Source organism: Periplaneta americana, chromosome 15 (assembly GCF_040183065.1).
Source record: "Periplaneta americana isolate PAMFEO1 chromosome 15, P.americana_PAMFEO1_priV1, whole genome shotgun sequence".
Lineage (NCBI taxonomy): Eukaryota > Metazoa > Arthropoda > Insecta > Blattodea > Blattidae > Periplaneta > Periplaneta americana.
This window is the reverse complement of record NC_091131.1, coordinates 130,998,254-131,023,891: the sequence shown is the minus strand read 5'-3', so window position 1 is coordinate 131,023,891 and position 25,638 is coordinate 130,998,254. Positions and strand designations below refer to the sequence as shown.

The window sequence follows — 25,638 nt, the reverse complement described above, 5'->3', positions numbered from 1 at the left end:
TCATTATAAATTTTAAATTTTAACATCATTGACAAATTTTAATCATTGTATATTTAATTGTAACATGAGCTATATGTAAAAATGTTCGTCCAGTTTAATTTAAAAATCGAAAGACCATCTCAATATTCATCCTGTATTATGTCATAATTTACATAAAGTTCATGAATCTTATGTATCACATATATTGTTCTCTACTCCATGTCATTTGCATAATTTACTATTATAGGTCCAGATTACATGTTTTTTGTTATATCTGAAGATGCCCTAAACGGCGAAAACGTTCATATGTTGTTATTAAATAGCAAATAAACATTTGCAAGTTGATATGTCTTAAGACTGAAATTTATTATATACTTATTTAATAATTTACCAGCCATATTGATATATAAAATGAACTGTAAATTACATTTATTTTATTTTTATAATTTTTGTGAAATTTGGTATGAAGTTAGATTAGTTGTAATTGTGATAATTAATGATAATGGTAGTAATAATAATAACTGTTGTTTTACTATTTTATTATTAGCAGTATTATTTTTGTTTTCTTTGAAGATTCAAACTTGCACAGTTATAGCACGAATGGCCGTACGGGCTCGTGCGAAGGATCTTGTGTACATGAGTTTGTATAACTGTGTATCAATTCATTCATTCTTTCATTCAATCATGTTTTATAATGGCACATTAAATGGAATCTTGTAACAGTGATAATAACGTTTCCACAAAGTAAACATTAACTGCCTTTTGAAGGATGCACTGAAAGGAATGGTTGAACGGGAGAAGAGTTTGGGCAGGAGAAAATATCAGATGATAGACGACATTAACATATATGAATCATATGAGGAGGCAAAGAGAAAGACAGAAAATAGGAAAGATTGGAGAATGTTGGACTTGCAGTGAAAGACCTGCCCTTGGGCAGAACACTGTGAATGAATGAATGAAACTAAACACTATGTCCATTTTCCACCTCCGAAAATAATAAATAATCAATTTACCACAGATGATTCAGTTGAGACTCTTAACGTCGTTTAATATCACTTGTACTAGCCATACTGTAACTGACTCACGAAAGCACTATTTATATCGAGCATTGATCGATTAAGTATTTCATTTAGCTATGATTTTCGAATATTGACTTCAGAGAGAGAAGAAAGTCAAGAGCGCCTATAGAGATTAGCAATATTTTCAGGGCAATGCACGCGGTGCAAATACACAAGAATGCCCATCTCTGACTCAGAAGTTAATCTGGAACCTCAGTTGAGACCTTGGCCTACAGAGACATCTTCCCGCTAATAATGGGAACTTAGTAGATGAGGAACAGTTCGTCGGTAATTTTACCTTGTTGGAATTATTTTAAATATGGTTAGTATAAAAGCAATTAGGGCATGATTACAGGCAATGGTTTATCTTTGTAGTGTGCTGTCTCTACTTACCATATATATCCTCTTCAATGGTTTGTGACCCTCGAAGTTTAAATTCTTCCATTAGCTCCTTCTTTCTGGTACTAATTACATATCCAGTCATGTTATGCAGAACTGATAAACAGTGTCTGCTTAATTTTCCATATGATGATAAATTGAATAGGAAGTCGGGGTGAATCCATGGTTTGAAATTTCTCAGCATTATTATATCAGATATGCTGTAAAATAAAATAATAGTTTATTATCTACAACACGATGTTGTTTGCTGTAACTAACGTTGTACCTGAATTTGTATCCTTAGTTGTCATCTATTACTCTAAATCATTACTATTGTAAGTTGAACATAGAGAAAACAAATGTAAAAAGATATATATCTGACAATGTTTCCTGATATAAGTAACTTGAAGTTTCCCTGAAATAGGTGACGAGTCTATTGAAAAATAAGTCCCTTAATGGAACTGCTATCCTTATACCCCTATACCTACATAACCTATAGTTCAGTAATATTTCAGAGTTCATGTAATACTTTCTGAAATAACCAGTACAGCTTCATAAATGTGAGGCACTGATATTAAAAGCTTATATATTAAAAATTATGTCAATAAAAATTAATTTTCATAAGATACAAACAAAATAAGAGAACACAAAATCCAATAATTGACAACAATAATGAATGAATATTGAAAGACGTTTTTCGTAGAGATAAGGAAGGAAAAAGAGAGGCATTGGTCACACACTTTATAAACGACAATTTTAAGTCAGAACAAAGTTGATACAAATGGTGCTTTAGCATCCAGAAATTTAGGGGAAGATCTCTCTCGTTTCTAGTTTGAAAATAAATAATTTCTTGGAGGTAGGAAAACCAAAACTGTTACCCCGTTCAAATCACTTATTACAGATGATTGATTATGGTTAAAATAATAAATATTTACAGGTACAATACCATATTCACTTTGAGCTAGGTCTACCCAAATTATTGTTCTAACAACTCCTTGATTCTTCAAAAGATAATGTTGATCAGAATCACATTAATGTCAAAGAAAACTATATTCTGGATGACGTTAACGATGACTATGGTGCTATTGATAACTATGACGGCGTTGATTATTATTGTTATTGTTATTATTATTCTAATATTAAACAACTTCATGTTTTACTGTAGTTTACAAAAGAATCTACTGCTGCTACCAGATGGTACTTCTACAGCTGTGTAAAAGAACATAAACATAAATTAATAACGAAATAAATTTCTGTAAACCACGTTAATAAAGCCATAATTCTAGGCTCAATCCACTGACGGTTCCTTATGAATTCATTCGATACATAGACAATTGTTTGAAATGTGTGCTAATCTGAAGTTTGTACTACAATTTTCTTCAAATATTTTCACTTCTAGTGTAAAACACTTATTTCTCACTATCTAATATAACCGAGTTACTTAATAGATATCCTAATTCAAAAAGTCTGTGTGCAAGGTTTTCTCATGTTATTCAACTTCCCACATCCAAAACAAATTTATCCATTATGATATGAAAGTTTCTGAACATGTGGGGAATATCCTCATGTATTTGCAATATTCCTATATAAAAAAATCGATTTCTGGGTTTCGATATCAAAGTTACGGAATAGATAATATTTTAGAAAGGCTGTGTGGAAAAAATTTTCAAGTATTTTCAGTTTCTTGGAAAAAAACAAAATTATGAGTTTCAGTATCAAAGATACTATACAAGTTTCTTCTTTTCAGAAAGCTGTGCGGAAGATTTCTTCAAGTTTTTCCGCTTCCCATATAAATAACTAGTTTCTAAATTTCGGTATCAAGGAAACTTAAGAGATACTTTGAAAGGCTGTATAAAAAGCCTTATGTAGTTTCGCTTCTATGTCAAAAAACAATATCTGATTTTCGGCATAAAAAAATACTGAACACTAAACAGGTCTCAATTGTCAAAAGACTGTTTGGACAGTTTTCATAATAACTTATAATTACCATATGAAAATGAATCTCTGACTTTCGGTATCAAAAATATTGAACAGGTCGCATGGAAGATAGTGGAAGATTTCTTCCACTAATTTGTATTCCCATAACAAAAACTAAATTCTTAGTTTCGGTATCAAAGATGCTAAACATGTCTCGTGTTTTCAAAAGTTTTGGACTCTTACTTTGAGAGAGAAACAGAGGTTAAAGATATTCGAAAATGAGGTGCTTAGGAAAATATTTGGGGCTAAGAGAGATGACGTTACAGGCGAATGGCGAAAGAACTGCACGCATCGTTTTCTTCACCTAACATAACTGACAACATTAAATTGAGACGTTTGAGATGGGCAGGGCTTGTAGCACGTATGTGTTAATCTAGAATTGTATATAGGTTATTAGTTGGAAGATCTGAGGAGAAAAGACCTTTGGGGAGGCCGAGACGTAGATGGGAGGATAATATTAAAATGGATTTGAGGAAGGTGGGATATGATGCTAGGGACTGGATTAATCTTGCCCAGGATAGAGACCGATGACTGGCTTATGCGAGGGCAGCAATGAACCTCCGGGTTTCATAAAAGCCATTTGCAAGTCACTTGTGAAAGTTATTACTTCACCTTCCGTGCTCAAAACTAATTTCTCATTTTCGGTATCAAATATATTGAACAGGTATCGTGTTTTTCAAAGGGGTTGTTCAATGGTTTAGAAGATGTCAAAAACGCTTCGATTAAAAAAAAAATTCTATAGAGCATTTGAGGAAGATTAGTTTTCATGTACGTTCTAAAATGTCCTTTTCCTTCAATTTGACGTTAATGATAGTAAATATTACAGTGGAGTGAAATTGTATGATTTTTCACTTTATTTAGAAATGTTGTTGCATTTTATACCTAACATTACCTGAACATTTTATGAAAATCACATTCTATCTTGAGGTGCCACTATGGTCTTAAAATTTTAAAATATTCCAAAAAATTAGGCCTACCTTCTTTCATTATTTTTTGTTTTTTATTTTGTTATATTTTAATAATCTTCGATGTTTAAGGTGTTTATAATGATACTGTCTTTCTCTAAAAAAAAATACACCTGAAATTTAGTATTTTTAGGTCCCACAAGAACATAGAGTTTTCATTATTTTTCATTAAAATTGGTTACTGTGTAAGCCATCCAGTAACTACTAGAATGGAAGAACGTATTGTGGTTTTGGTTCACGAACCTAACTTGAGCTATCGAGATTATTAATTTAACTCCTGAATCAGAAAGTTCCTTCACAATTTTAAAGCTATCACTAACTACTTGTTTGGAAATGGTTGCAGAACAGGAAAGTTAGTCGCAGTAGGATGCGATGGAACAAATGTTAATAGTGGTTTTGATAATGGCATTATACGAAAACTAGAACTTCACTTCAAGAAGCCTCTCCATTTGGTTTGTGTGTCTCCTTCACATGAATGAGCTTCCTGTAAGACATCTGCTAATCCATTTAGATGGTGTAACATATGAACCAAACTCTTTCTGTGGTCCCATTGGTGGAGGTTTGAATGATTGCCTTCTGCCTGTTATCACTTACAAAGCAATTGAAGAAAATCCATTGCCAAACATTAATTTAAAGGAGTTAAGTAATGATCAGAACTTTGCAGTATTGTCAAGACTGTTACATCCGGCAAATGCGTTGAAGACTTAGCTGATCTTCAACCAGGTCGAGTGTCACATTCAAGGTGGCTGACAACTGAGAAAGGATACTTCGTTTGTATGTTAGTACCAATGACCCATCGGAAAATCTGGTCGCATTGGCCACCTCTGGAAAATGATTCTGTTCAGCAGATAACTACCGGAAAATCGTAATATCGTTGTTGATTCTGTGCTCGAAAAAATGTTGTTAGCTATGCTAACTGATACAAGGGAAGCTATTAGTTAACTAGTTTTTTCTCGTATACTTAGGACCAGAGACAAACAACCCAGCAGAATCATAAGAAAATGTATGGTCCCCAAGCTGAAATTCAATGCTTCGGACTACTATTAAATGATAAGTCATGAGAGCTAACTTACAACGGTACTGAACCACCCTTAACTCAGTCGATCTGCCGAGAAGATATCAAGAGCCATATCAATGATAATGAGCCACTGACATTTTCAAAGTTCTTGTGTTACACACAAGCAGTAGAACGGTGTGTTCGTTTAGTTACTGAGGCCACTTCAGCAGTTTGTGAACTACAAAGGGACGGATATATCAGGGCCAGACTGAAATCTAGGACAGGTATGCCACATTTCAACAAAAGAAAACTGAATGTCATATTTAATATAATCAGAGTTAAGAGTTCTTTACAGTTTATTTGTTATTTGCTTATGATCACAAACTACATTTAAGGGTAGTGATGTCCTTGATCTCTGACGTGAACATACTTGTTCATGTTCATAAGTTAGTTGTAATTTAAATAAATAGCTTTTCTTTTCAAAAACCAGTTCATATTGTTTAAACATTATAATCAATTCACCAAGAGAAATTTGTAGCCATATTTGTGATTTTTTAACATTTCTATAAAAATTTAGTTTTTCAGTGTTCTTCTAGCACTTGGAAGTTGAGTTACAGAGAAGATAATTTTGTTCTTAATATTTAGGCCTTCCCTTCCACTAACATTATTGAAACTCTAGGTACGTGATATTTGAATGATAATGAGTGCAAAAAATTAAAATATAAATAATGGAAGACATGATATTTGGGGCTCTTGTGCGTCCTGAAGATATGAGTCCATTAAGAGATAAATTTAGCAAGTAAATACTCTCATAGTGCATCAACTTTTGCACTCCCAAGCTTTTTGATATAAGATAAAAAAATTCATTCCACAGCCTACATATAAATTTTCAGCTAGATTTCTAAATCAATTTTCACATCATAACATTATCTCTATTCTTCATGTAATGAGAAGGAAAAGTTACAGTTTAAAACTGCGTATGCTGTGTTCTTACTTCTTTACAGCTTTCACAAATTCCGATGAGTTGTCTTGTTGAGCGTTCACAGTTACGCCCATCGCTGTCTCTGAAATGGAAATATGTAATAATCAGAATCGTTTTGCGCCAAAGAGTACATAAGAGAAACCGCAGGATTCGGACTTACCACTTATAATATCCAATGCATACGTAGCAATATAGTTACGGACATCAAACTCGGCACCATTTACATGACTCGAAAGACGTTCCAACAAGATGAGTCCGTTCTTGTTAAATACATCTACGTATTTTTCCAATATCTTGAAATGGAATGTAGGAGTTATAATCTTTCTATGTTTCTTCCACTTTTCTCCTATGAATACAGGAATATTCTAAATTAGTTGTAAAATAATAATGATAATAATAATAATAATAATAATAATAATAATAATAATAATGGTTTATTTTAACTGGCAGAGTTAAGGCCATTCGGCCTTCTCTTCCACTCAACAAATATGATAGAAAATTACTACATTGCTATGAATATAACATAATTAATACAATACAATACAAAGCAATACAATCTAATATATAAAAGTGAATGTGGGTATGTATGTATGTATGTCCTCTATACTAATTTACACGCTTTGCCCGATATAGGCCTATGCCAAAGTTTGCACATTTAACCTTCATAACCAGGAGAAAAACATAGGCTACATTAAATTGTGCAAATGGACGTTAAATTAATTTAAAAATAAAAAAATAAAAATAAGTATGATCAAACATTCATGTGTAATACTAAAATGCAGTCTTCTATAGTCAATTGTTTTTTTATTATTAGCTGTTATATACAACATCGACTTTCACGAGGCCATGGAAATTATAACACGAAATTAAGTAACATTGTTGATACACATCATGAAGGCTAAAACTAGATAATTCATGCAATAAGTATCTTTAAGCAGTCCAGGACCGTATTATGTATTTCTCGATGTAGTTGTAGATAGTGAGCAAACTGTATTTTATCCAACTGAATTTTAGAATTCTTTCAAACTACAAGGATTGCTACCACATAATTTACTTAATATTGAATAACCAGAAGTACAATTGTGAAATACTGACCCACCAAAATTATGCTCCAGCAATAATTGGTGTGAAGAACTCATGCGAAATGTAATAGAAGTAGCAATATTAACTGGAGAAACGAAAGGAGATGTTTTTATCTCACGTATTGCTATGATACCCATTCGATTTCAAGCAACTGCAATTTCAGTGGGACTAGCATTTTTAATGGCCATATTAAAATGAAGCTCAAGGACAGTAGCTCAAAGTTGCAAACATTTACTTAAAAACAGCGTGTTTTTCACAACCTCGACTATATTTTATACAAAGGAGTGGGGAAAAAATTACACATATCAAAAAGCAATTCAATGATATTTCTGTCATGCTGTTAATGTAGTATGTGAATGTACATTAGGCGACTGAAAATAACACCGTATTAATTCCAAAATATATGTCTCTCAAAATATTGTTGTTCACGTCCGAAAATATGTTACTGCGAAATTCTATTTGTATAATCAAGTTGCAAATGTATGTTATGTCTTGTGGAAATAATCTCTTAATTTCTAAAATATCGTCTCTCAGAATATTAGTCTTTATGTTAAAAATTGACTTATTGCAAGTTTATATTGTATCTGTATTCCGTGTCTAAAATAAGAATGAATATAATATGTACTGATTTTGTGAGATATAGTTTTCCAAGTCATATTAAAAGAAAAAGGCTGGGTATGATATAAGTGGGTGTACAGCGGTCAAGGTGGTAATAAACTTCCAATATAAATTAAATGATATATGTACATATTGATTCGATGCTGAAACTGATCAGAAAGAGGAAAAGGAATTATATTATCGTGGGTTTTACTTTGTTCATAGTTTGATTTTTCTATTATTTATTTGTATTTCTGGCGGTGTGGAAGAGAAGGCCTAATGGCCTTAACTACACCAGAATAAATAAATAAAAACAAATAAATATATAAATTAAAAAGCCGTTGAACGTCAGGAACATGAGACATGTTTTCCTTTTGGTGCCTGATTTACAAATGTTTTAAATTTAGTTAACGTTTGGCAGGGGATTTCGCTAAGAAGTTCATCAATTCATGTAAGTGATGTTAAGTAAAGATTCATCTTAGCTTAGTAAAGACAATTCGGTTTGGTTGTCTATAGTTAGGTTTCCGAAATTTCCGAAGATGTAATAACCAAAGCTCGGAACTTGGGAACTTGTGTCTTTGCACATGGCTAAGCGACCGGACTTCAATGTCAACAAACTCCCGCTTCCAGCACGGCGGTACTGCCAGGTCTGCTAGAAAAGTGGTTTCTGGCTGAACAACATATTGATAGCATTATGATAGGTTGAAACACCTAATTTTATAGCAGATATTATATATAATAAAAATAAACATGAGCAGTATGTCAAATTTACTGTTCTGCTCTCTACATTTTCATTGCAGTGTAATGACTACTTACATTCGAAGATTTTCAAGCTCATAACTTCTTCGCCTGTTAGTTAAACGTGATTTGAAACGAAAAAAAAAAACTTATTTTCGCGTCACATGAAGTGACGAGAACAAACTTAAAATGCTTAATGTTTTCACTGTTACTATTTTCTGTTAGATTTTCAGCAGTTGCTAGCTGATCTCGTATCTGAGAAAAGTAGCTAAGTATATCCAATTTTTTTCTAGAAAATAGTTTTCAATTTGTGTGTCACTACTATGACTTGATCCATGACTAAGGACAAATCTTCCATCAATTTAAGGTACTGCTATGTCTTTCAATGAATGCCCGTTTTCAGCCTCTAGTTTGTGTATGGCACAACTTACAAAATATAAATTCTCCATTCGAAGAAAATAATGTATCTCCTTCGAATTTCTCCACGAAATTCTGCACCTAAAATTTAAGAAATATATTTTCAAACTTATAGCCTATAATACTCATTTGAAAAACACGTATTTTCTAATTCTCAAACAGACCGTTTACCTGTAATTCTCTGAATGTCATTGGCTTCGACATGACACAGTTTCGTCATCCGTCTTGTCGTTCGACGTGACAACTTTCTGCGTATATACGACTGTCCCTGAGCACTTGCAGTGTGAGCTTTCTGTACGTTATACCTGTAACTTAGGCCTACCCATGCGCACGATACACAAGTCCCCAAGTTCCGAGCTTTGGTAATAACCAGTTTAATTAAAAATACATAGAAGCAGAAAAGGAAACCCGTGCAACCCGGGTGCTTTCAGCTAGTACTACAATATAATACATATTTAATTTAATACAATGACAATTATTTTTATCTTCACAACATCAATAAAATAATTGTGCAATAATAATAATAATAATAATAATAATAATAATAATAATAAAATTAATAATAATAATAGTCATACCTAAATTAAATTAAATCATTAAACTCGATCACAATTATAACTTCAATTTGACTGCGCCCGTAAGAATTCGTTTAGCCTTTTCTTGAAAGTGGTTATTGTCTGGCAACCTTCTAATGACTTCTAAGTGACAAATGTTCTATGAAGCTGATATATAATATTATAATAGGAATAAAAACTTAATAATTCATAATATCAATATCATTTAATTATATTATAGTCAAATGACTTATCACACAAAAGTAACTGACATGTTAAATATTGTTATTACGTCACATTCATTTGGTCGTTAACGTTTTCGCCATTTTCACATCATCAGACAACAAATTATTACGATATAAAATTTGAGTAAAGATTTACATTACTATACAAATACAACATATGATTAGCCTACATATTTTAACATAAATTCAATAGAAGTTATATAATCCAATATTAAAAATGTATAGCCTATAAAAATTGTTAACAAATTGTGATCATTGTGTTCATCTTCTGTCAGTGTGAACAATTTCAAATCTCATAGTATATAAATCTAACATATTTACAATAGTTAAATTTGCACTTAGTTTATTTAAAATGGAATTTAAAAAACGAAATTATGTATCAATTGTAACCTAAGAAGTAAAATTGTCATAAACAACCAAGTCATTGAACAAGTGAATCAATTTAAATGATTATTTATATATAATATATTTAAACCAAAACAAATTTGAACTGAAAGCCGAATAAGATTATACAACGCGTTAGCTCTTCTGACCTTATTATATGGTTGTGAGAATTGGACGTTCAAGACGACGAAAGATAAATACAGAATAACTGCAGCAGAAATGAGATATATGAGAAAAACATTAGGTTATAACTGGAATGAATTTAAAACAAATATAGATATTTTAGAAGAATTAGGAGTATCTATACCCAGTTCTTGACAAAATCCAAAATTATTAATCACGATGGATATAACATGTGAACAGAATGCTACGCAATATATTACCTATATTACTTAAAAATTACACCCCATCAGGCACAAGAAACGAAGGAAGCTCATTGAAGAGACTTCTGGACATCTGATTTGAGATCGGAGCAGGGTAACAGTGGCCTAACTCCCTGAAAGCTACACGATGATGATGAGAAAAGTACATAAGCTTGATGCCCATCAAATTACTTTGTTCACATAAATATTACTATACTTTTACTGGCTTTCCACTTCACAGCAGTTCGCCTCACATAAGAACAAATGAACTATTTAACTTATAGGTAATGATTTACGTGAGCGGCAATTAATACCATAATTCACATTGAAGTTAGTTTTATGGTTTATAGTATAGTTTTGTAATTAATTAATGAGCAGGTAAGTAAATAAACAAATACATATGTAACTAAATAAATTAATAAATAAATCAACGAATAAAGAAGTAAATAAATAAATAAACTTTATATAACAATGCTTTAAACCTCAGAGGCTATTCAGTGTCAAAATTCAACGTAGAAGAGAAATGGTCCAACTTTATACGTAACAGTTACCTGCTGCATAGACCTAATAAGTTTACGGTCTAGAAATAGGATGGGACTGAGATGGAGTTGAAATCATTCGTCTACGGTTCTTACTACTCGTATGTTTATTAGTTTCGTGAGGTAAGGATTGGAGCTGGAAAAATCTTTATGCATTTCCAAGAAAGGGCTCAGTAAGGATGCGAATATAGATAATTTAATTAAGTATTACACTGCTCCGTCGATTTTGTAGAAAGTCAATGTTCATCTACTTACATATAACAAAGGGAGCAAGTCCCCTGCAATGGGCAAACATCATCTTTTGGTAGAGCAGTGGTATTCAATCTATGGTACGCGTACCCGCATAGGTATGCAGGGTTGTCACAAGGGGTGACATCCCACTGAATACGTATGTAAAAATGCTGACATAACTTATTTATTTCATTATTCTTGATGAAAATATTGCATTATATGTATTAGAGTTCCTTTTGCAATAACAATTCTTGTTTTCCTTGCTTGAATACCATTTTAAGTAAATTATTATTATTATTATTATTATTATTATTATTATTATTATTATTATTATTATTATCATTGTATTATTAACTACTGTATAATAATAATAATAATAATAATAATAATAATAATAATAATAATAATAATAATAATAATTACACTGAATAATAATTTATTTTTAGTACAACATTAATCATAGTCTTCTGTTAATTCTCATATAACTGCAATGCAGTTTGGGTGTACAAATATACTTTGTGGGTACGCTAGCAAAGAAGGTTGAATACCACTGAGGTATCGATCATGTGAGAATGGGTATTTAAGAGTTGTTAATTCATTATAAAAAGCGAATCTGACATAATTTTAATACAAATTAATTTCCAAGAATACATATATATGTCAAGAAACTACAATAATAAATGAATATATGAATAAATAAATGAATTAATAAATATAAATATCAACTAATAAGTAAAGAATGAATGAATGGATGAATGAATGAATGAATGAATGAATGAATGAATGAATGAATGAATGAATGAATGAATGAATGAATGAATGAATGAATGAATGAATGAATGAATGAATGAATGAATGAATCGGTAAATAAATAAAGAAAAAATTTGAAATAAATATATATTATGTTACTCTCTCCAGCAATATCCTTAACATTTGTGCCGTTTTGAAGACGTTGAATAATATTTACTTTGTCAGAAATACTCAGACTTGAAAGTGTTTGTGACACGATGCCTGAACGGTATGCGGGGGCTTGGATTCTCGTCTCAACAACAGACCACGTAGTACTGTTTTCTGCTTTTTGTAGACTCAAACGCATTCTACTAAATCGACGGAACAGTGTACTTTATACAATAATTGAAGATTGGACATAAAACAGGCTGTAAGTGCCAAAATAATCCTTTCCAAAATAGAATCTATGTCCCTGTTTCAATCCAATAAGAAAAGAGGGTAAGTCCCATTGTAATTTTATTTAGAATCTAGCTTCTCCCATAGACCTGCAAAATGTATGATATAACATTACTAGTTGCACAAGAAGGCCCTATTTTCTAAGGTTTTTCTCTTTTGGCACTCACAGCCTTTTTTATGTCCAGTCTTCAATTATTTCACTTGTTGAGTAACGCGTGTAATTACAGAGGAAGAATATATACTTCGACGATGTCCATTTTTTTCAGTGGATCGTTTGCTTACCGGTGCTAGTGAGCAATCCTAATCCCATCCAAGGCACCAAGAAAGTATATGTGAGTCCCTTGTCTATATACTTGATGCTGTTTATTACAACCTGGAAAACATTCGTGTGTAAATCACAATTCATTACAAACCTTCAGATTTAGATTATCATTTGGCATTTTAAAATATCACGTATACCATTTTCTTGACATTTTCTATACCGGCACTTGTGAATATTTAACACTGTTACACCTATTGTTGTCTAAGTTTAGAGATATTTGTACAGTGCCAAAATCAGTAACTTCTAACTCTACGAGAGAATGGCTACTGAAGAACATCCATCTTTGTGGCCCAGAAGACTACGAGTATTTCGTTTATAAATTCGGGAGATAGAACTATCATTACACAGAGTGTTTCATAAAATATATTTAATATAAATACTGATTTGGGTGTAAGGTAGAAGTTAGAAGTATGAACAACACTAAAACGCTGTTACAATACTTTTCCTAAAAATACTTTATTTAAGAGTTATGCCGCAGCGAACATTTATGACCCAGTAGGCCTACATAATGCAGTTAAGTATATACAACACCTGGGCGATCACAACCACGGGACTCACCATGTCCTTTGACACGGTAAATGTGCATCATTCCTACGCCTCAGCAGTAACTAAGAACATAAGGTTCGAATAAATGATCGCCCACAATGTTTATCATTCCCCCATAGTGTCGCTCGGGGGCAAAATCGCCCTTAATTGTATTCCTTGTAGTACAAATAACTATTCTTCATTACCGGAAATTTTTCAATTAAAATTTGTAGGTGGTTTAACTTTGTTGTTATTTGTGAATAATTATTCACTCGTTCAAAATAATAATTTGTTACTTAGTAGGTTACATGTTAGATCTTATGAATTTCATGTAGATATTAGGTGTGGTTTTGTCTCAAAATATTCCAATAGCTTTGTTCAATCTGTGTATAGATTTATTTTAAACCCAGTTTTGCACTGCGATTATGAATAATATATTATGTTCATACGTTACCTCGATGTATTTCGGTTCTGTCAATATAATGAATAATTGTGGTCCCAACCAGACCCTACTAATGGGCCCGTATTCTGCTACTATTCTCTCCAAATCGTTTAGATATGCTAATGACAGAAAAACAAATAATTAACATTATTTAGTTACTCGTAAAGTACAATACATAAAAACGAGAAACCATGTAGGCCAAACTTGGCTAACTTCGTGACACGGCTAATTTCGTGATAATCTTATTTAAATTTATCACGAATTTATACCAGGGACAAATAATGTAATTCTGATAGTATAGTATAAATGGTAGAAGATGTATTATAACATAGATTTTTCTCACTGCGTTCTTGAAGTGATGTGAACAAATTGAAGAGTTGTGAGATCTACAGCTTTTATTTTGTGAGTGAATATACCATCCGATTTCCTTTGTTAAGAGAAGAGATGTTTACTGTGTTTTGTGGTCCAAATTGTTTTCAATGGTGAGTACTGACATTTTATATTTCTTGGAGAAAAATATAAACTTATCAGTGCACTAATTATATAACACTGTTTTATCTCAGGAGGTTGTTTTCTTAGTGTTTTCTCATTCCACGAAGCCATCTTTTTATCTTTAACCCTTTGCAGCTTAATGGTTGTGCAGAAGAACCACCGTTTTTTTCTTTCTCTACAATAATTATAGCACAGATGTCCCACTATATAATCATCCCTTGGATATACATAGAGGTGCCATCTGTGTTTAAAATTGTGTGCAGAGTTAAAATTTTGAAAGAATTGATCGAAGCTTTCTTATGATCCATGATATCAAAAACATAAAAATAACATTTGTGCCTCAAAGGTTTAATTTTTTTCTATAATATAACAACATTCTCTAGTGAAAGAAATATCAAATGCACCATATTTATATTATTTAATTCTATAAACTATTTTTCATATATTCCAATCAAATTATTAACAGAAAAAAAATAATTAATACAAGAATTATGTAATCATGAAACGTAAAATATTTGTGTCTGTATTCATAGCATCTCTGATGTACTGTTCACGTCGTCGACGACAAAATTATTAGGAGTCTTGGATGTTTTCCACTTCTCTCCACATAGTAGATTGTACTGCGGCAGGAAAGAGTTGCACATACTATTTCCAATATGTAACATAAAAGACACACATCAAAATTGTTTACGGAACAGACGAAATGTTATACAAAATTCTCTGTATACCCAAATATTTTTTTTTTACAATTATGCCACATTTATAATCTGTCTACAATAGAAAATAAGTAAATATTATAAAAGAATATGACATGAGTGGAGATGTTATCCCATGACAACACTCCAAAAGAAAAATAACAATGTTTTAAATAGCTGTAGTAGAAATGAATGGAAGTCAAGAGCATTGGTCCTTTTAAGTCTTCTTATTGTTTGACTATTATCCAGCAAATTTAATGCATGATGATTACGATGTTGATTTAATCGGTGCAGGTATTTTTTGCTGAACTTAGAGATTTCTTCTTTTACAGTTGAAATGTTAAGATCATGATGAATGACATCATTACGTACATACCATGGTGCAGTGACAATGGAACGTAAAGTTTTAGACTGATACCTCTGCAGTATTTCAATGTTTGAGTTGCTAGCAGTTCCCCACAGTTGGATGCCGTATGTCCATATTTGTTTTAGTATGACTTTATAAACAAGAAGTTTATTTTCTAATGACAGTTTTGATTTAGGTCCCAATAACCAACAGATTTTTTATGTTTTAAAATTTAATTCTTTACATTTAGTTTACGCCATGTTAAGCGGCGATCTAAATGCATATCTAAATATTTAACATCGTCTGCTTCAGGAAGTTCTTTATTGTACAGTGTTACAGGAGGACAGTTTTCAGTTCTGGTTCCGAAAGTAACATGAACTGATTTGTTTTCACTCGCTTGTATTCTTCATTTAATTAGCCAGTCTTCTGTTTCTTTCAATTCATTCTGCAGGTTTTCAGATGCTGTTGATGGATCTTCATGTGAAGCAAGAATAGCAGTGTCATCAGCGAAAGTAGCCACCAATACCTCATTAGGAATTGGAAAATCAGCTGTATAATTTGTAAGGTGGGTGCTCCTGTTATGGCAATGTTCCTGATATGGCCACCCCCCTATTGTGAGTTAGTTAACCAAAAAATCCGCTAAATTGCAGCAGCATCCAATGAAATGGCATCCTGGTATGTCACTTGATCGTTTCCCATCCAGTCAGGTTGAGCAATATGGCGTCAGTTGCCTGTTTTGCGGTTTTCATGTGACCTCTTCTTATTTTTCTCTGGTAAGTTTCCTTTGTTTTATGCATGTTTTTCAAAGACTTGTTTCATGAAAACCATCGTACTCCATTCAGTTTTTAATGTTCTGTTGATTGGTGTTGTAGTTGATGGCGTAACTTTTACGAGCTGTTCATAATCAAACGATTTTCATGAAAGCTTACCTGCTCCTGATATGGCCATATAAAATGCACCATGGCCATATCAAATGCACCACGGCCATATCAAGTTCATTTCACTTTTATTTTTCACCTGACACATTTACATGCCTTATAGCTGAGATTACGCAAAAATTTTGTATTTTAAGAAAAACAACTTAATTTTTTATGGAAAAACCTGTTTTGACTACACTTTTGAATTATAAAAAAGATTATTAAGTGTCATTTTTATTCATTTTACACCAAAATTATTTAATTTTAACATAACTGCGCTATCAAACATCATGATTTGTAGAACATGGAACAAGGGTGGCCGTATCATGTGCACATGTTCCTGATATGGTCACTAGGTAGACTTTTGGAATTTGGGACCTTTGGACAATTAAAGCTATTTTTATGGGGAAAGTAAATTGTTTTAAGAAAGTCCATTAGACTGAGAACGAGTAAGAAAAAAGTGGTTTACATTTTTTTCAAAATGGCGGCTAGAAAAATTCTCAAACCTTAGCATGGCCATATCAGGGACACCTACCTTATATAGTATAGGGCCTAAGACTGAACCTTGAGGTACACCTGACTTTATATCACAGAATGAGGAGAAAAGTTCTCCGAACTTTACTTGAAAAATTCTCGATGTTAAGTACGAGTGAAGTAATAAATAATAGGGTTGCGGAAGTATGACTTTCAGTTTGTAAAGTAGACCAAGATGCCAGACTTTATCGAAGGCTTGTTGAATATCTAAAAATACAGCAGAACAATATTTTTTTTGTTTATATGGCGTCTTCAATTTTATTGACGACTCTATGAATTTGTTCTATTGTAGAGTGTTCTCTTCAGAATCCGAATTGATGGTCAGGTATAACATTTTTGTCAGTAAGAATTGGAGACAATCTTTTTAAAAAGAGCTTCTCAAATAATTTAGATAGTATTGGTAATATTAAGTAATATATAATTACACGATATGAAGTCACTTCATTTGGTGGTTTCCCTGGTTTTGTAATCAAGATAATTTGAGAAATTTTCCACTGTGCTGGATAATAAGAAGTTCTAAGAATTCCATTAAAAAGAGTTGTAATAAACACAATTACTTTTCTGGGGAGTTCCAAAAGAATTTTAGCAGTTATCAAGTCGTAACCAGGGCACTTCTTTGGATGTAGTTCTGTTTCTATTGCTTTCTTGACATCGTTTGGAGAAAAACTCAGAATTGGTAAACACATCTGAAGTATGACACTGAGAAATTCGTTAATTTCATTATCATTGGAATTTACTGTAGATGCTGGATTTGGAGTGACAACATTTGCTAAATGACTTACAAAAAGTTCAGCTTTCTCTAAGTCACTTCTGGCCCAATCATCATTGCTTTCTAATTTGGAGGTATCGCTCTCTGAGGACGTTTCAGTTTCTTAGTTATTTTCCACAAGGAATAGTCATCTCTATTTGTAGCACTAAGATTTACAAGATAATCGTTGAAGGTTTCATTCTTTAATTTAAGGAGAAGTTGTTTTAATTCTTTGATACTTTTATGTAGTTTGGTTTTGTCTTCAGGTCGCCTATGATTTTGCCAAATTGCTCGTAGTTTTCTTTTTTCTGAAATGTTCTTTATTTCTTCTGGATAATTGATGCAAATTTCTTCTTTGGGTCTCAGAACTGAAGTAGATCTCCAAGCAGCTTGTTGAATTAATTCTGTTAAATATTCAGTGGCAATATCAATGTCTGTGTCTGATTTGAGGGGAAGTTTAAGTGTGATATTATTTTCTATCCAACTTCTGAAAGAGTTCCAGACTGTATGTTTGTTGTAAAGCGAAGGGGAGTGTATTTTCTTAATTACTGTTACACTTATTGTGGCTATAATTGGAGTGTGATTAGAACAAATATCAAAACAAGATTCGACATCAATATAATTGTTCCCTATTCCATTGACAATAAAGAAATCCAATAAATCAGGTATTTTGTTTGGATCTGTTGGTCAATATGTAGGTTGGCCTGTAGAAAGAGTTTCAAATGTTTTATTTGTTACACATTGTTGTAATTCCCTTCCCCTTGGAATTACCAATCTTGAGCCCCACATTGGATGCTTTGGATTGTAGTCACCACCTACAATAAATTTGTGACCCAAATTTTGGAAAAATTCGTCGAAACGTTCGCTAGTGATTTTATACTTACGAGGGCAGTATACTGCTGAAACAGCTAGTGGTCCGCTCTTGTCTTCTATTATGACAGTAGTTGCTTGAATATCCCGATGTTCAAATTTACACGATTCATATTGGCGTAAATTTGATTTAACTATTACTGCTGTTCCTCCATGTGCTTTTCCATCTGGGTGTTTTGTATCGTAAATTGTATATCTTGGAATATTGAAATAATTTTTATCTGTGAAGTGGGTTTCAGATATAAGTAATACGTCCAGTTTATGTATATTTAAAAAGAACTCAACCTCCTGGCGTCGATTAGCCAGGCCATTGGCGTTCCACAATCCAATACGAAGTGACTGAGCCATTATGCTAATTTGGAAATGACTGTTGTTAGTAAGTTTATTAACGTCATAGTTTTTTCGGCTTGCTTTTGTATTATAGCTTCCAATCTATTGAAGGATAGCAAAATGGTTTTCATGTTTGCAGTATCCGACTGAGTAGATCTGTTTACATCTATGCGTGTTTTTTGCAGAATATCAGAATATAAAGGTCTGTCAGACATAATTGGTTGTGCAGAGGGTGGTGGTGGTGTTGATGATTGTAACAGTTTGTAAGTATTGGTTATTTCATTTACCGATGGATATCTATTGCTATACTGTGTAGTTTTATTTGGCATATTTTTACGGTACTGAATTTGTTGATACACGACACAGCCCTTGTAATTCGCAGGATGATCTCCGCCACATAGGACACAAGTTGCTGCGTTTTCTCTGTATTTGGTACATGTTGCAGTGTCGTGATCCCCCCCCCCCACATTTAACACAACGAAAAGACCTTTTACAGTAAGATTTAGTGTGGTCATACAGTTGGCATCTGTGACACTGGACAATATTTGTATTTGTACGTGGGCTCTCAACTCTAATTCTGGAATTTAAGAGGAATTCCATATTGTAAATACTTTTGTTGTTTTCATGTGGTTCAAGATCGATAAAATGTAATGGCAAGGGATCTTTGTTAGCCCGATGTCTGATGTTGACGATATTTCTTACTTCATAACCACATTCTTCAATTGCTGATATTATATCATCTATAGAGGTAGAAGGGTGTATATTCCTGATCACAATACGATAGGCACGGTCTTGTTTTAGTTGATACGTATAAAATTCTGCATTATCTTTTGAAAGAAAATTTACTAGCTTCCTGTAGCTGTCAATTGTTTTCGCCATAAGTTTAATTTCATTATTACGTAATGTTTTATATGTAATTTCATTTTCTGTATCAATACCATTCAGTGATAAATGCTGAATTAATTTTACAATGTTTGTAACACCAGGAATAAACACTGGAGGGGGTTTAGGATCTTCTGACATTTGTGAATTCTTATTAACATTATCACTTACTTGTTCAGGTTCTATTTCACAATCAAATTGCATTTCATTTACGTTGTCAGTAGCTAGCACTGCATATTGGTTCGAATCTTCTAAATGCTGTCGTTTAACAGTAGTCTTCAAGGATTTGGAATACCCTTGTCTTGATCTTTTATGAGCCTTCGTTACTTGCCAACCTTCATCGGAATCGGATTCATTGTCTACTAAAGCATTGATAGCTTGGGACTGCATATGTGCAGACTCACTAGTATGTGGCGTTAGGCCTAAATTAATATTAGTGTTCATGATGAACAATATTAATAACGATAATTCACTAATAAAATGATAATAAATTGTAAAGAAAACACCTTTTAGGATATAAGGCTTTAATAAACAGAAAACCAATACAGGTTATTACAACAAACAAACACGTTGCTATGACACCAAGTAATTCATTTTTACTACATTCTTCCCCTCTTTGATGTTACTTGCTAACATAGTCATAGTCATCCAGGTACTTAGGCGATACTCTTGTCCGATTAGAACGACGAAGAAGCTGTTCTTGTAGACCATTATCACTGTTATTTTCGTTCCCACCATTAACTGTAGAGTCCTGTCTTACAGGAATGCTGTTCTGTTCATCATTGACATACTCTGTGTGCTTTTCTATGAGATCCCGCTCTATGTTGTCATTCTCATGTGGTAACATAGATGGCGATTCCTGGGCACATGGAGCTAACTGCCTTGTAGATACAGTATCTTCTCTACCATCCGAGTAGCGGACATGAGCATACTCAGGGTTCGCTTCTAGAAGTTCAACCTCATCAACCAAAGGGCAATATTTTGTAGGACGCTCATTACGTTTTAGCAACACTGGTCCAGGTGTTGTTAGCCATGTTGGTAGAGAAAAACCGTAAGATGATCTCCTGGGATGAACAAACATACGTTCGTGGGGAGTCTGGTTAGTTGCAGTGCACAGCAACGATCTTATTGAATGAAGGGCATCCAGGAGAACTGTCTCCCACTGTGATACTTCTAACTTTCTGCCTCAGAGCCAATAAAATAGTTTTCCATATTATCCCATTGTACCTTTCAGCTTGTCCATTGCCTTGAGGATTATACGGAGTAGTGCGACTAGATGCTATACCATGACTTGCTAAGAAAGCTTTCAATTCATACGATATAAGGGATGTACCTCTGTCTGAATGGATGTAAGAGGGCATAACAAATATGGAGAAAAGTTGTTGTAAACATTTAATTACTGTCGAAGACTTCATATCCGAGCAAGGAAATGCGAAGGGATATCTAGAATATTCGTCCACAACTGTCAGAATGTACCGATTTCTAGTAGTTGAAGGGATTGGTCTCTTAAAGTCTATATTTAATCGTTCAAAGGGTGAGGTTGCCTTTATTAATTTTCCATTGTGTCTGAAAAATCTAGGTTTAAGTTATGCACATACATTACATGATGTAGTTACTTTCTTAATATCATCGAGTGAGTATGGTAAGTTTTTACTTCTTACCCAGTGATAAAGACGAGTTATTCCAGGATGGCAGAGTGCTTGATGTAATATTCTTAGTTTGTCTCCAGGCATTTCTGTAGCAGAACATAGTATACGGGAGAATGCATCAGCAACTGCATTTTCTCGTCCAGGCCGGTAAACTATATCATATTTATAACACGACAGTTCAAGCTGCCCTCTCTTAATCTTCTCATTCTTTATCTTGTTCTTTGTAGTATTATTAAACATGAACATAACTGATTTCTGATCGGTTATCAGCTTAAAATAACGACTTATGAGGTAATGTCTCCATTTGCGCAAGGCCTCAACAATAGCATAGGCTTCCTTTTCGACAGCAGAGTGCCTCTGTTCCGTTTTAGAAAGAGTTCTAGAGAAGAAAGCAACCGGTCTCCCTGACTGTGACGAAGTCGCTCCAATAGCAAAATCAGAGGCATCTGTTTCAACTGTAAATGGGGAATCTTCGTCAATAGAAGTTACAATTGAATCTGCAACTTCTTGTTTAGACTCTTAAAAGCAAGTGCAGCATCCTGAGTCATAGGAAAAGCCTTACATTGAACAAGAGGTCGTACCTTCTCGGAAAATTTGGGTATCCACCCTGAATAATGTGCAAACATTCCCACTGCACGTCGTAAAGTGCGACTGTCACTAGGTTGAGGTAAATTTAACAGAGGGCCAAGTCGTTCAACATCTGGCTTGATGGTTTTATTCTCAATTGTATAGCCTAATAAATTGATAAGTCTAGTAGAGAAGACAGATTTATTCTCATTTAGTGTGAGTTGAAATTTCTCTGCAGCTTTGAGAAAACGTTGCAAATTAATATCATGTTCTTCCTGAGAACGTCCACATATTGTTACATCATCCAAGTACGAAAATGTGTCCTTTAGATTTTGTGATTCAATAATAGCGTCAATAGCTCTTTGGAAACATGCTACCCCATTCGTTACACCAAAAGGAATTCGACAGAACTGATATAATCGACCACACGCCTCGAAAGCCGTATATGGCTTATCTTTCGACATAATAGGTATCTGGTGATACGCACTACGCAGATCTATAGTGCTGAATATTTCATATTTACTCACTTTCCTTACAACGTCTTCTAATCGAGGTAGGGGATATGCGTCCAAAAGAGTGAATCTATTAATCGTCTGAGAGTAATCAATTACCATTCGTCTTTTATGATTATCACTGGAAGTGATTAAGACCTGTGCTCACCGTGAAGAACGACTTTCTTCTATGATTCCCTCTGATAGTAATTTTTCAACTTCTCGTTTATCAACTCATTGTCCTCATTTGAGTGTCGTCGAGATTTTATGGCAATAGGAGTGCAATCAGAAGTAAGTGTGTTAAAAAGTGATGCTGGAGGGTTAAGAGCAGTAACTAAACTGCATACTGAAAGAGGATCTTCAGATCCACCAAACGAAATATTGAGACTAGTGTGCTGTCTTAAAATGTCATGTCCAATAATTACATCAGCACATAAGCCTTTTAAAATTAGCAGGCTAATACGATTATATGTGTGATCCTTTAATTGTAATGTTACTATACACATTCCTTTCACATGAGATTGGAGAGTTGTAGAAGCCATAGACACATGACCTTGAGCTGGTAAAATATTGAACTTATGAGTAGATGCAAATTAAAGACTAATGAAACTTTGTGAACTTCCTGTATCCACTAATGCATCAGTTTCAGAGCCATTAACTTTAATTTGTGTAACGGCTTTAGAAAGACAGGATGGTGAAGCAGCTAAGAGGGACGCTGAAGTTTTATCTTGAGATTGTTTGAAAAATTTCGATTTACAAACATTAGCAAAATGCCCCATTTTCGCACATTTCTTACAGATGGCATTTCTAGCCGGACACTGAGTACGAGGATGCTTTTCGCGACCACAAAAATAGCACATCATTTTCGTAGCTGCAGAAGTAGGTTCGTCTCCATAAATAATTTTTTCGTGGTTTAAAGGTTGTTTATTCTGGTCAAGTACAGCATTAACAGACGGATTTACAGCAATAAAAGATTTTGAATTTTGTTCCGCCATTTCTAATGATCTGGCTCTACTAATGGCAACATCTAATGGCAGTGTTAAATTTTCAAGTAGACGTTGCCTTATATGCTGTGATAAGAGACCACTGATAAACGAATCACGTATAAATTCATTTTATTTTGGTCAGCTCACACAGCCTTGAAATTGCAATCTGTGCTTAATAATTTTAATGCTTCAACATATTGATCCACGGACTCACCCTGAAACTGACATCTAGTAGAAAGTTGGTACCTGGCAAAAACTTCACTCTTCGGTTTAACATACAAGGATTCCAATACTGCGATAGCAGCAGAGTAGGTGCAAACTTCGCTGATATGCTCGTATACAGAGGGAGCAACGTAATTAGTGAGCAGCAAAAGCTTCTGTTCTTCATTAGCTTTTGTAGATTCCACGAAATTTTTAAACGTACAATACCAGTGCTTCCACTGCTGCTCTGCGCCATTAGTATTCACCTCTACATAAAATCTTATAGGACGTAATAATTTATCCATAGTTACTTTATTATTTTATGTTTTCTGTTTATTAAATTGTAAAGAAAACACTTTTTAGGATATAAGGCTTTAATAAACAGAAAACCAATACAGGTTACTACAACAAACAAACACGTTGCTATGACACCAAGTAATTCATTTTTACTACATAAATAGTATGTAACACTAGAAATAATCTATAACATATACTTGAAAGAGTTCAGAGTAATGGGTTGCTAGGTACTTGTTTACTTGGCAACACTTCAGGAAACATTTTTTATAATTAATTTAAACAAATCTTGAAATTCACTTCAATTAAGTAGTCAACACGAAGAAAACATAATTATGAATTGAAATCACAATAAAATTAAAATCATACACTCCCACAAGTTGTAATTAAAGCAAATAATTCAACAGCTATTTCTTTGTAGATACACTAAGCTCACAGCCTTCTTGATCACTCGTACCAAAATAAATAATAAATATTGGGTTACATAAATGAGTTATTCATTTGTCTATTCACTAGAGACCATGGCAACCAGTCTATAGTTTACTGAATTGGAATTTCTTATTTTAGTGGCTCAGATAGGACAATCAGTTTATTGGTAATGGAGGAGTTTGGTAACGTTGACAATGTAAAGCATTAAAGAACTGTAAATACGGTGGAACATCGTCATTTAAGCCTCGATGACATATTTAGGCCCATCGGTATAATTGTAAATGATGGAACACAACCTGATGCAGTGAGGGCTCTCAATATTGGAAAAGACATACTACGCGTTATCAAGAATGTGGAGTTGAAATCGCGAATTTGGCAGTCCAGAAGAACGACGCACAGTGATCCTTTTTCGCTATCTGGCCGCGCAAAATACAAAAATTGAGTATCACATATTTTCATGTTTTATGAAGTTTTTAATTACTATAATTTCCAGGGATACGAGATTTGTTATAGTTATGCTTATTTGTGCAGCTCTTGTGTTGTAAAAGAAGTCAGAAGTATGACGTTTCTTATCGCATCCCCTGCCTGCTCATATTTATGTTCGATAACTGTGCTTGAAAGTGCGTGTTTTTTTTCCGACGATTTTCATCTGTTAATGGTGGGTATGGGAGACAAAGGTATATGCTATGTTTGTGATATTTTAAAAAGCCGACACAACTTACTACTTTAACGTGAAATTTGTTTCAAAATTGAGATATTATTGCTATTTTAACTTCTAGTTTTGAGTATTTTTACATCCGGAAATTTAGAATTGTCAACGATTGGTCAAAATTTTTTCAGAAGACTAAAGTCAATGCCTTATTCTTTCTCCTATATAAAAACTAGTTACTACTTTTTGCAACTTTGCTTTTTTTCAGGTGTTAGTACTCTCAGAAGAGGAATCGCGGAACGATCTTTTTCAAGTTTGGCGCCATACAGATGACAAAGCAGACAGAAGTGATGTAAAATAATGATTTGAAAACTTACAGATAATCCGTTTTAAAGATACTGTTAAGATTGTTAATTTTGCTTGCTTGTCATCGAATCCTGAGTTAATTCCGGTCACAAAAAGAAGTAGCTAGAGAAAAATTTGTTTTATATGAACAAATTATAGAAAAATTTTCCATAAGTGGCCTGTCATCTAATGCTGAATATGCTTTTGGTGTAATCGTGTAATAAGGAGTGTAACAAAGAAAACGCGAAAGAGA

General features: G+C 33.3%; 1 protein-coding gene across 4 annotated transcripts in view; it reads right to left on the bottom strand.

Moving 5' to 3' along the window:
- Positions 1-25,638, bottom strand: part of LOC138715333 (cytochrome P450 4C1-like) — a 121,536-nt gene that overhangs the window by 60,951 nt on the left and 34,947 nt on the right. For 2 of the 4 annotated variants that reach the window (XM_069848140.1, XM_069848141.1), the window contains exons 3-7: positions 13,973-14,079; positions 12,954-13,044; positions 6,497-6,682; positions 6,349-6,418; positions 1,431-1,636 (exon numbers count right to left, since the gene is read on the bottom strand). In XM_069848140.1, coding sequence (XP_069704241.1) covers positions 1,431-1,636; positions 6,349-6,418; positions 6,497-6,682; positions 12,954-13,044; positions 13,973-14,079 — 660 coding nt within the window. The remainder of the gene's footprint in view (positions 1-1,430; positions 1,637-6,348; positions 6,419-6,496; positions 6,683-12,953; positions 13,045-13,972; positions 14,080-25,638) is intronic. The other 2 variants (XM_069848143.1, XM_069848142.1) reach the window with 2 other exon arrangements.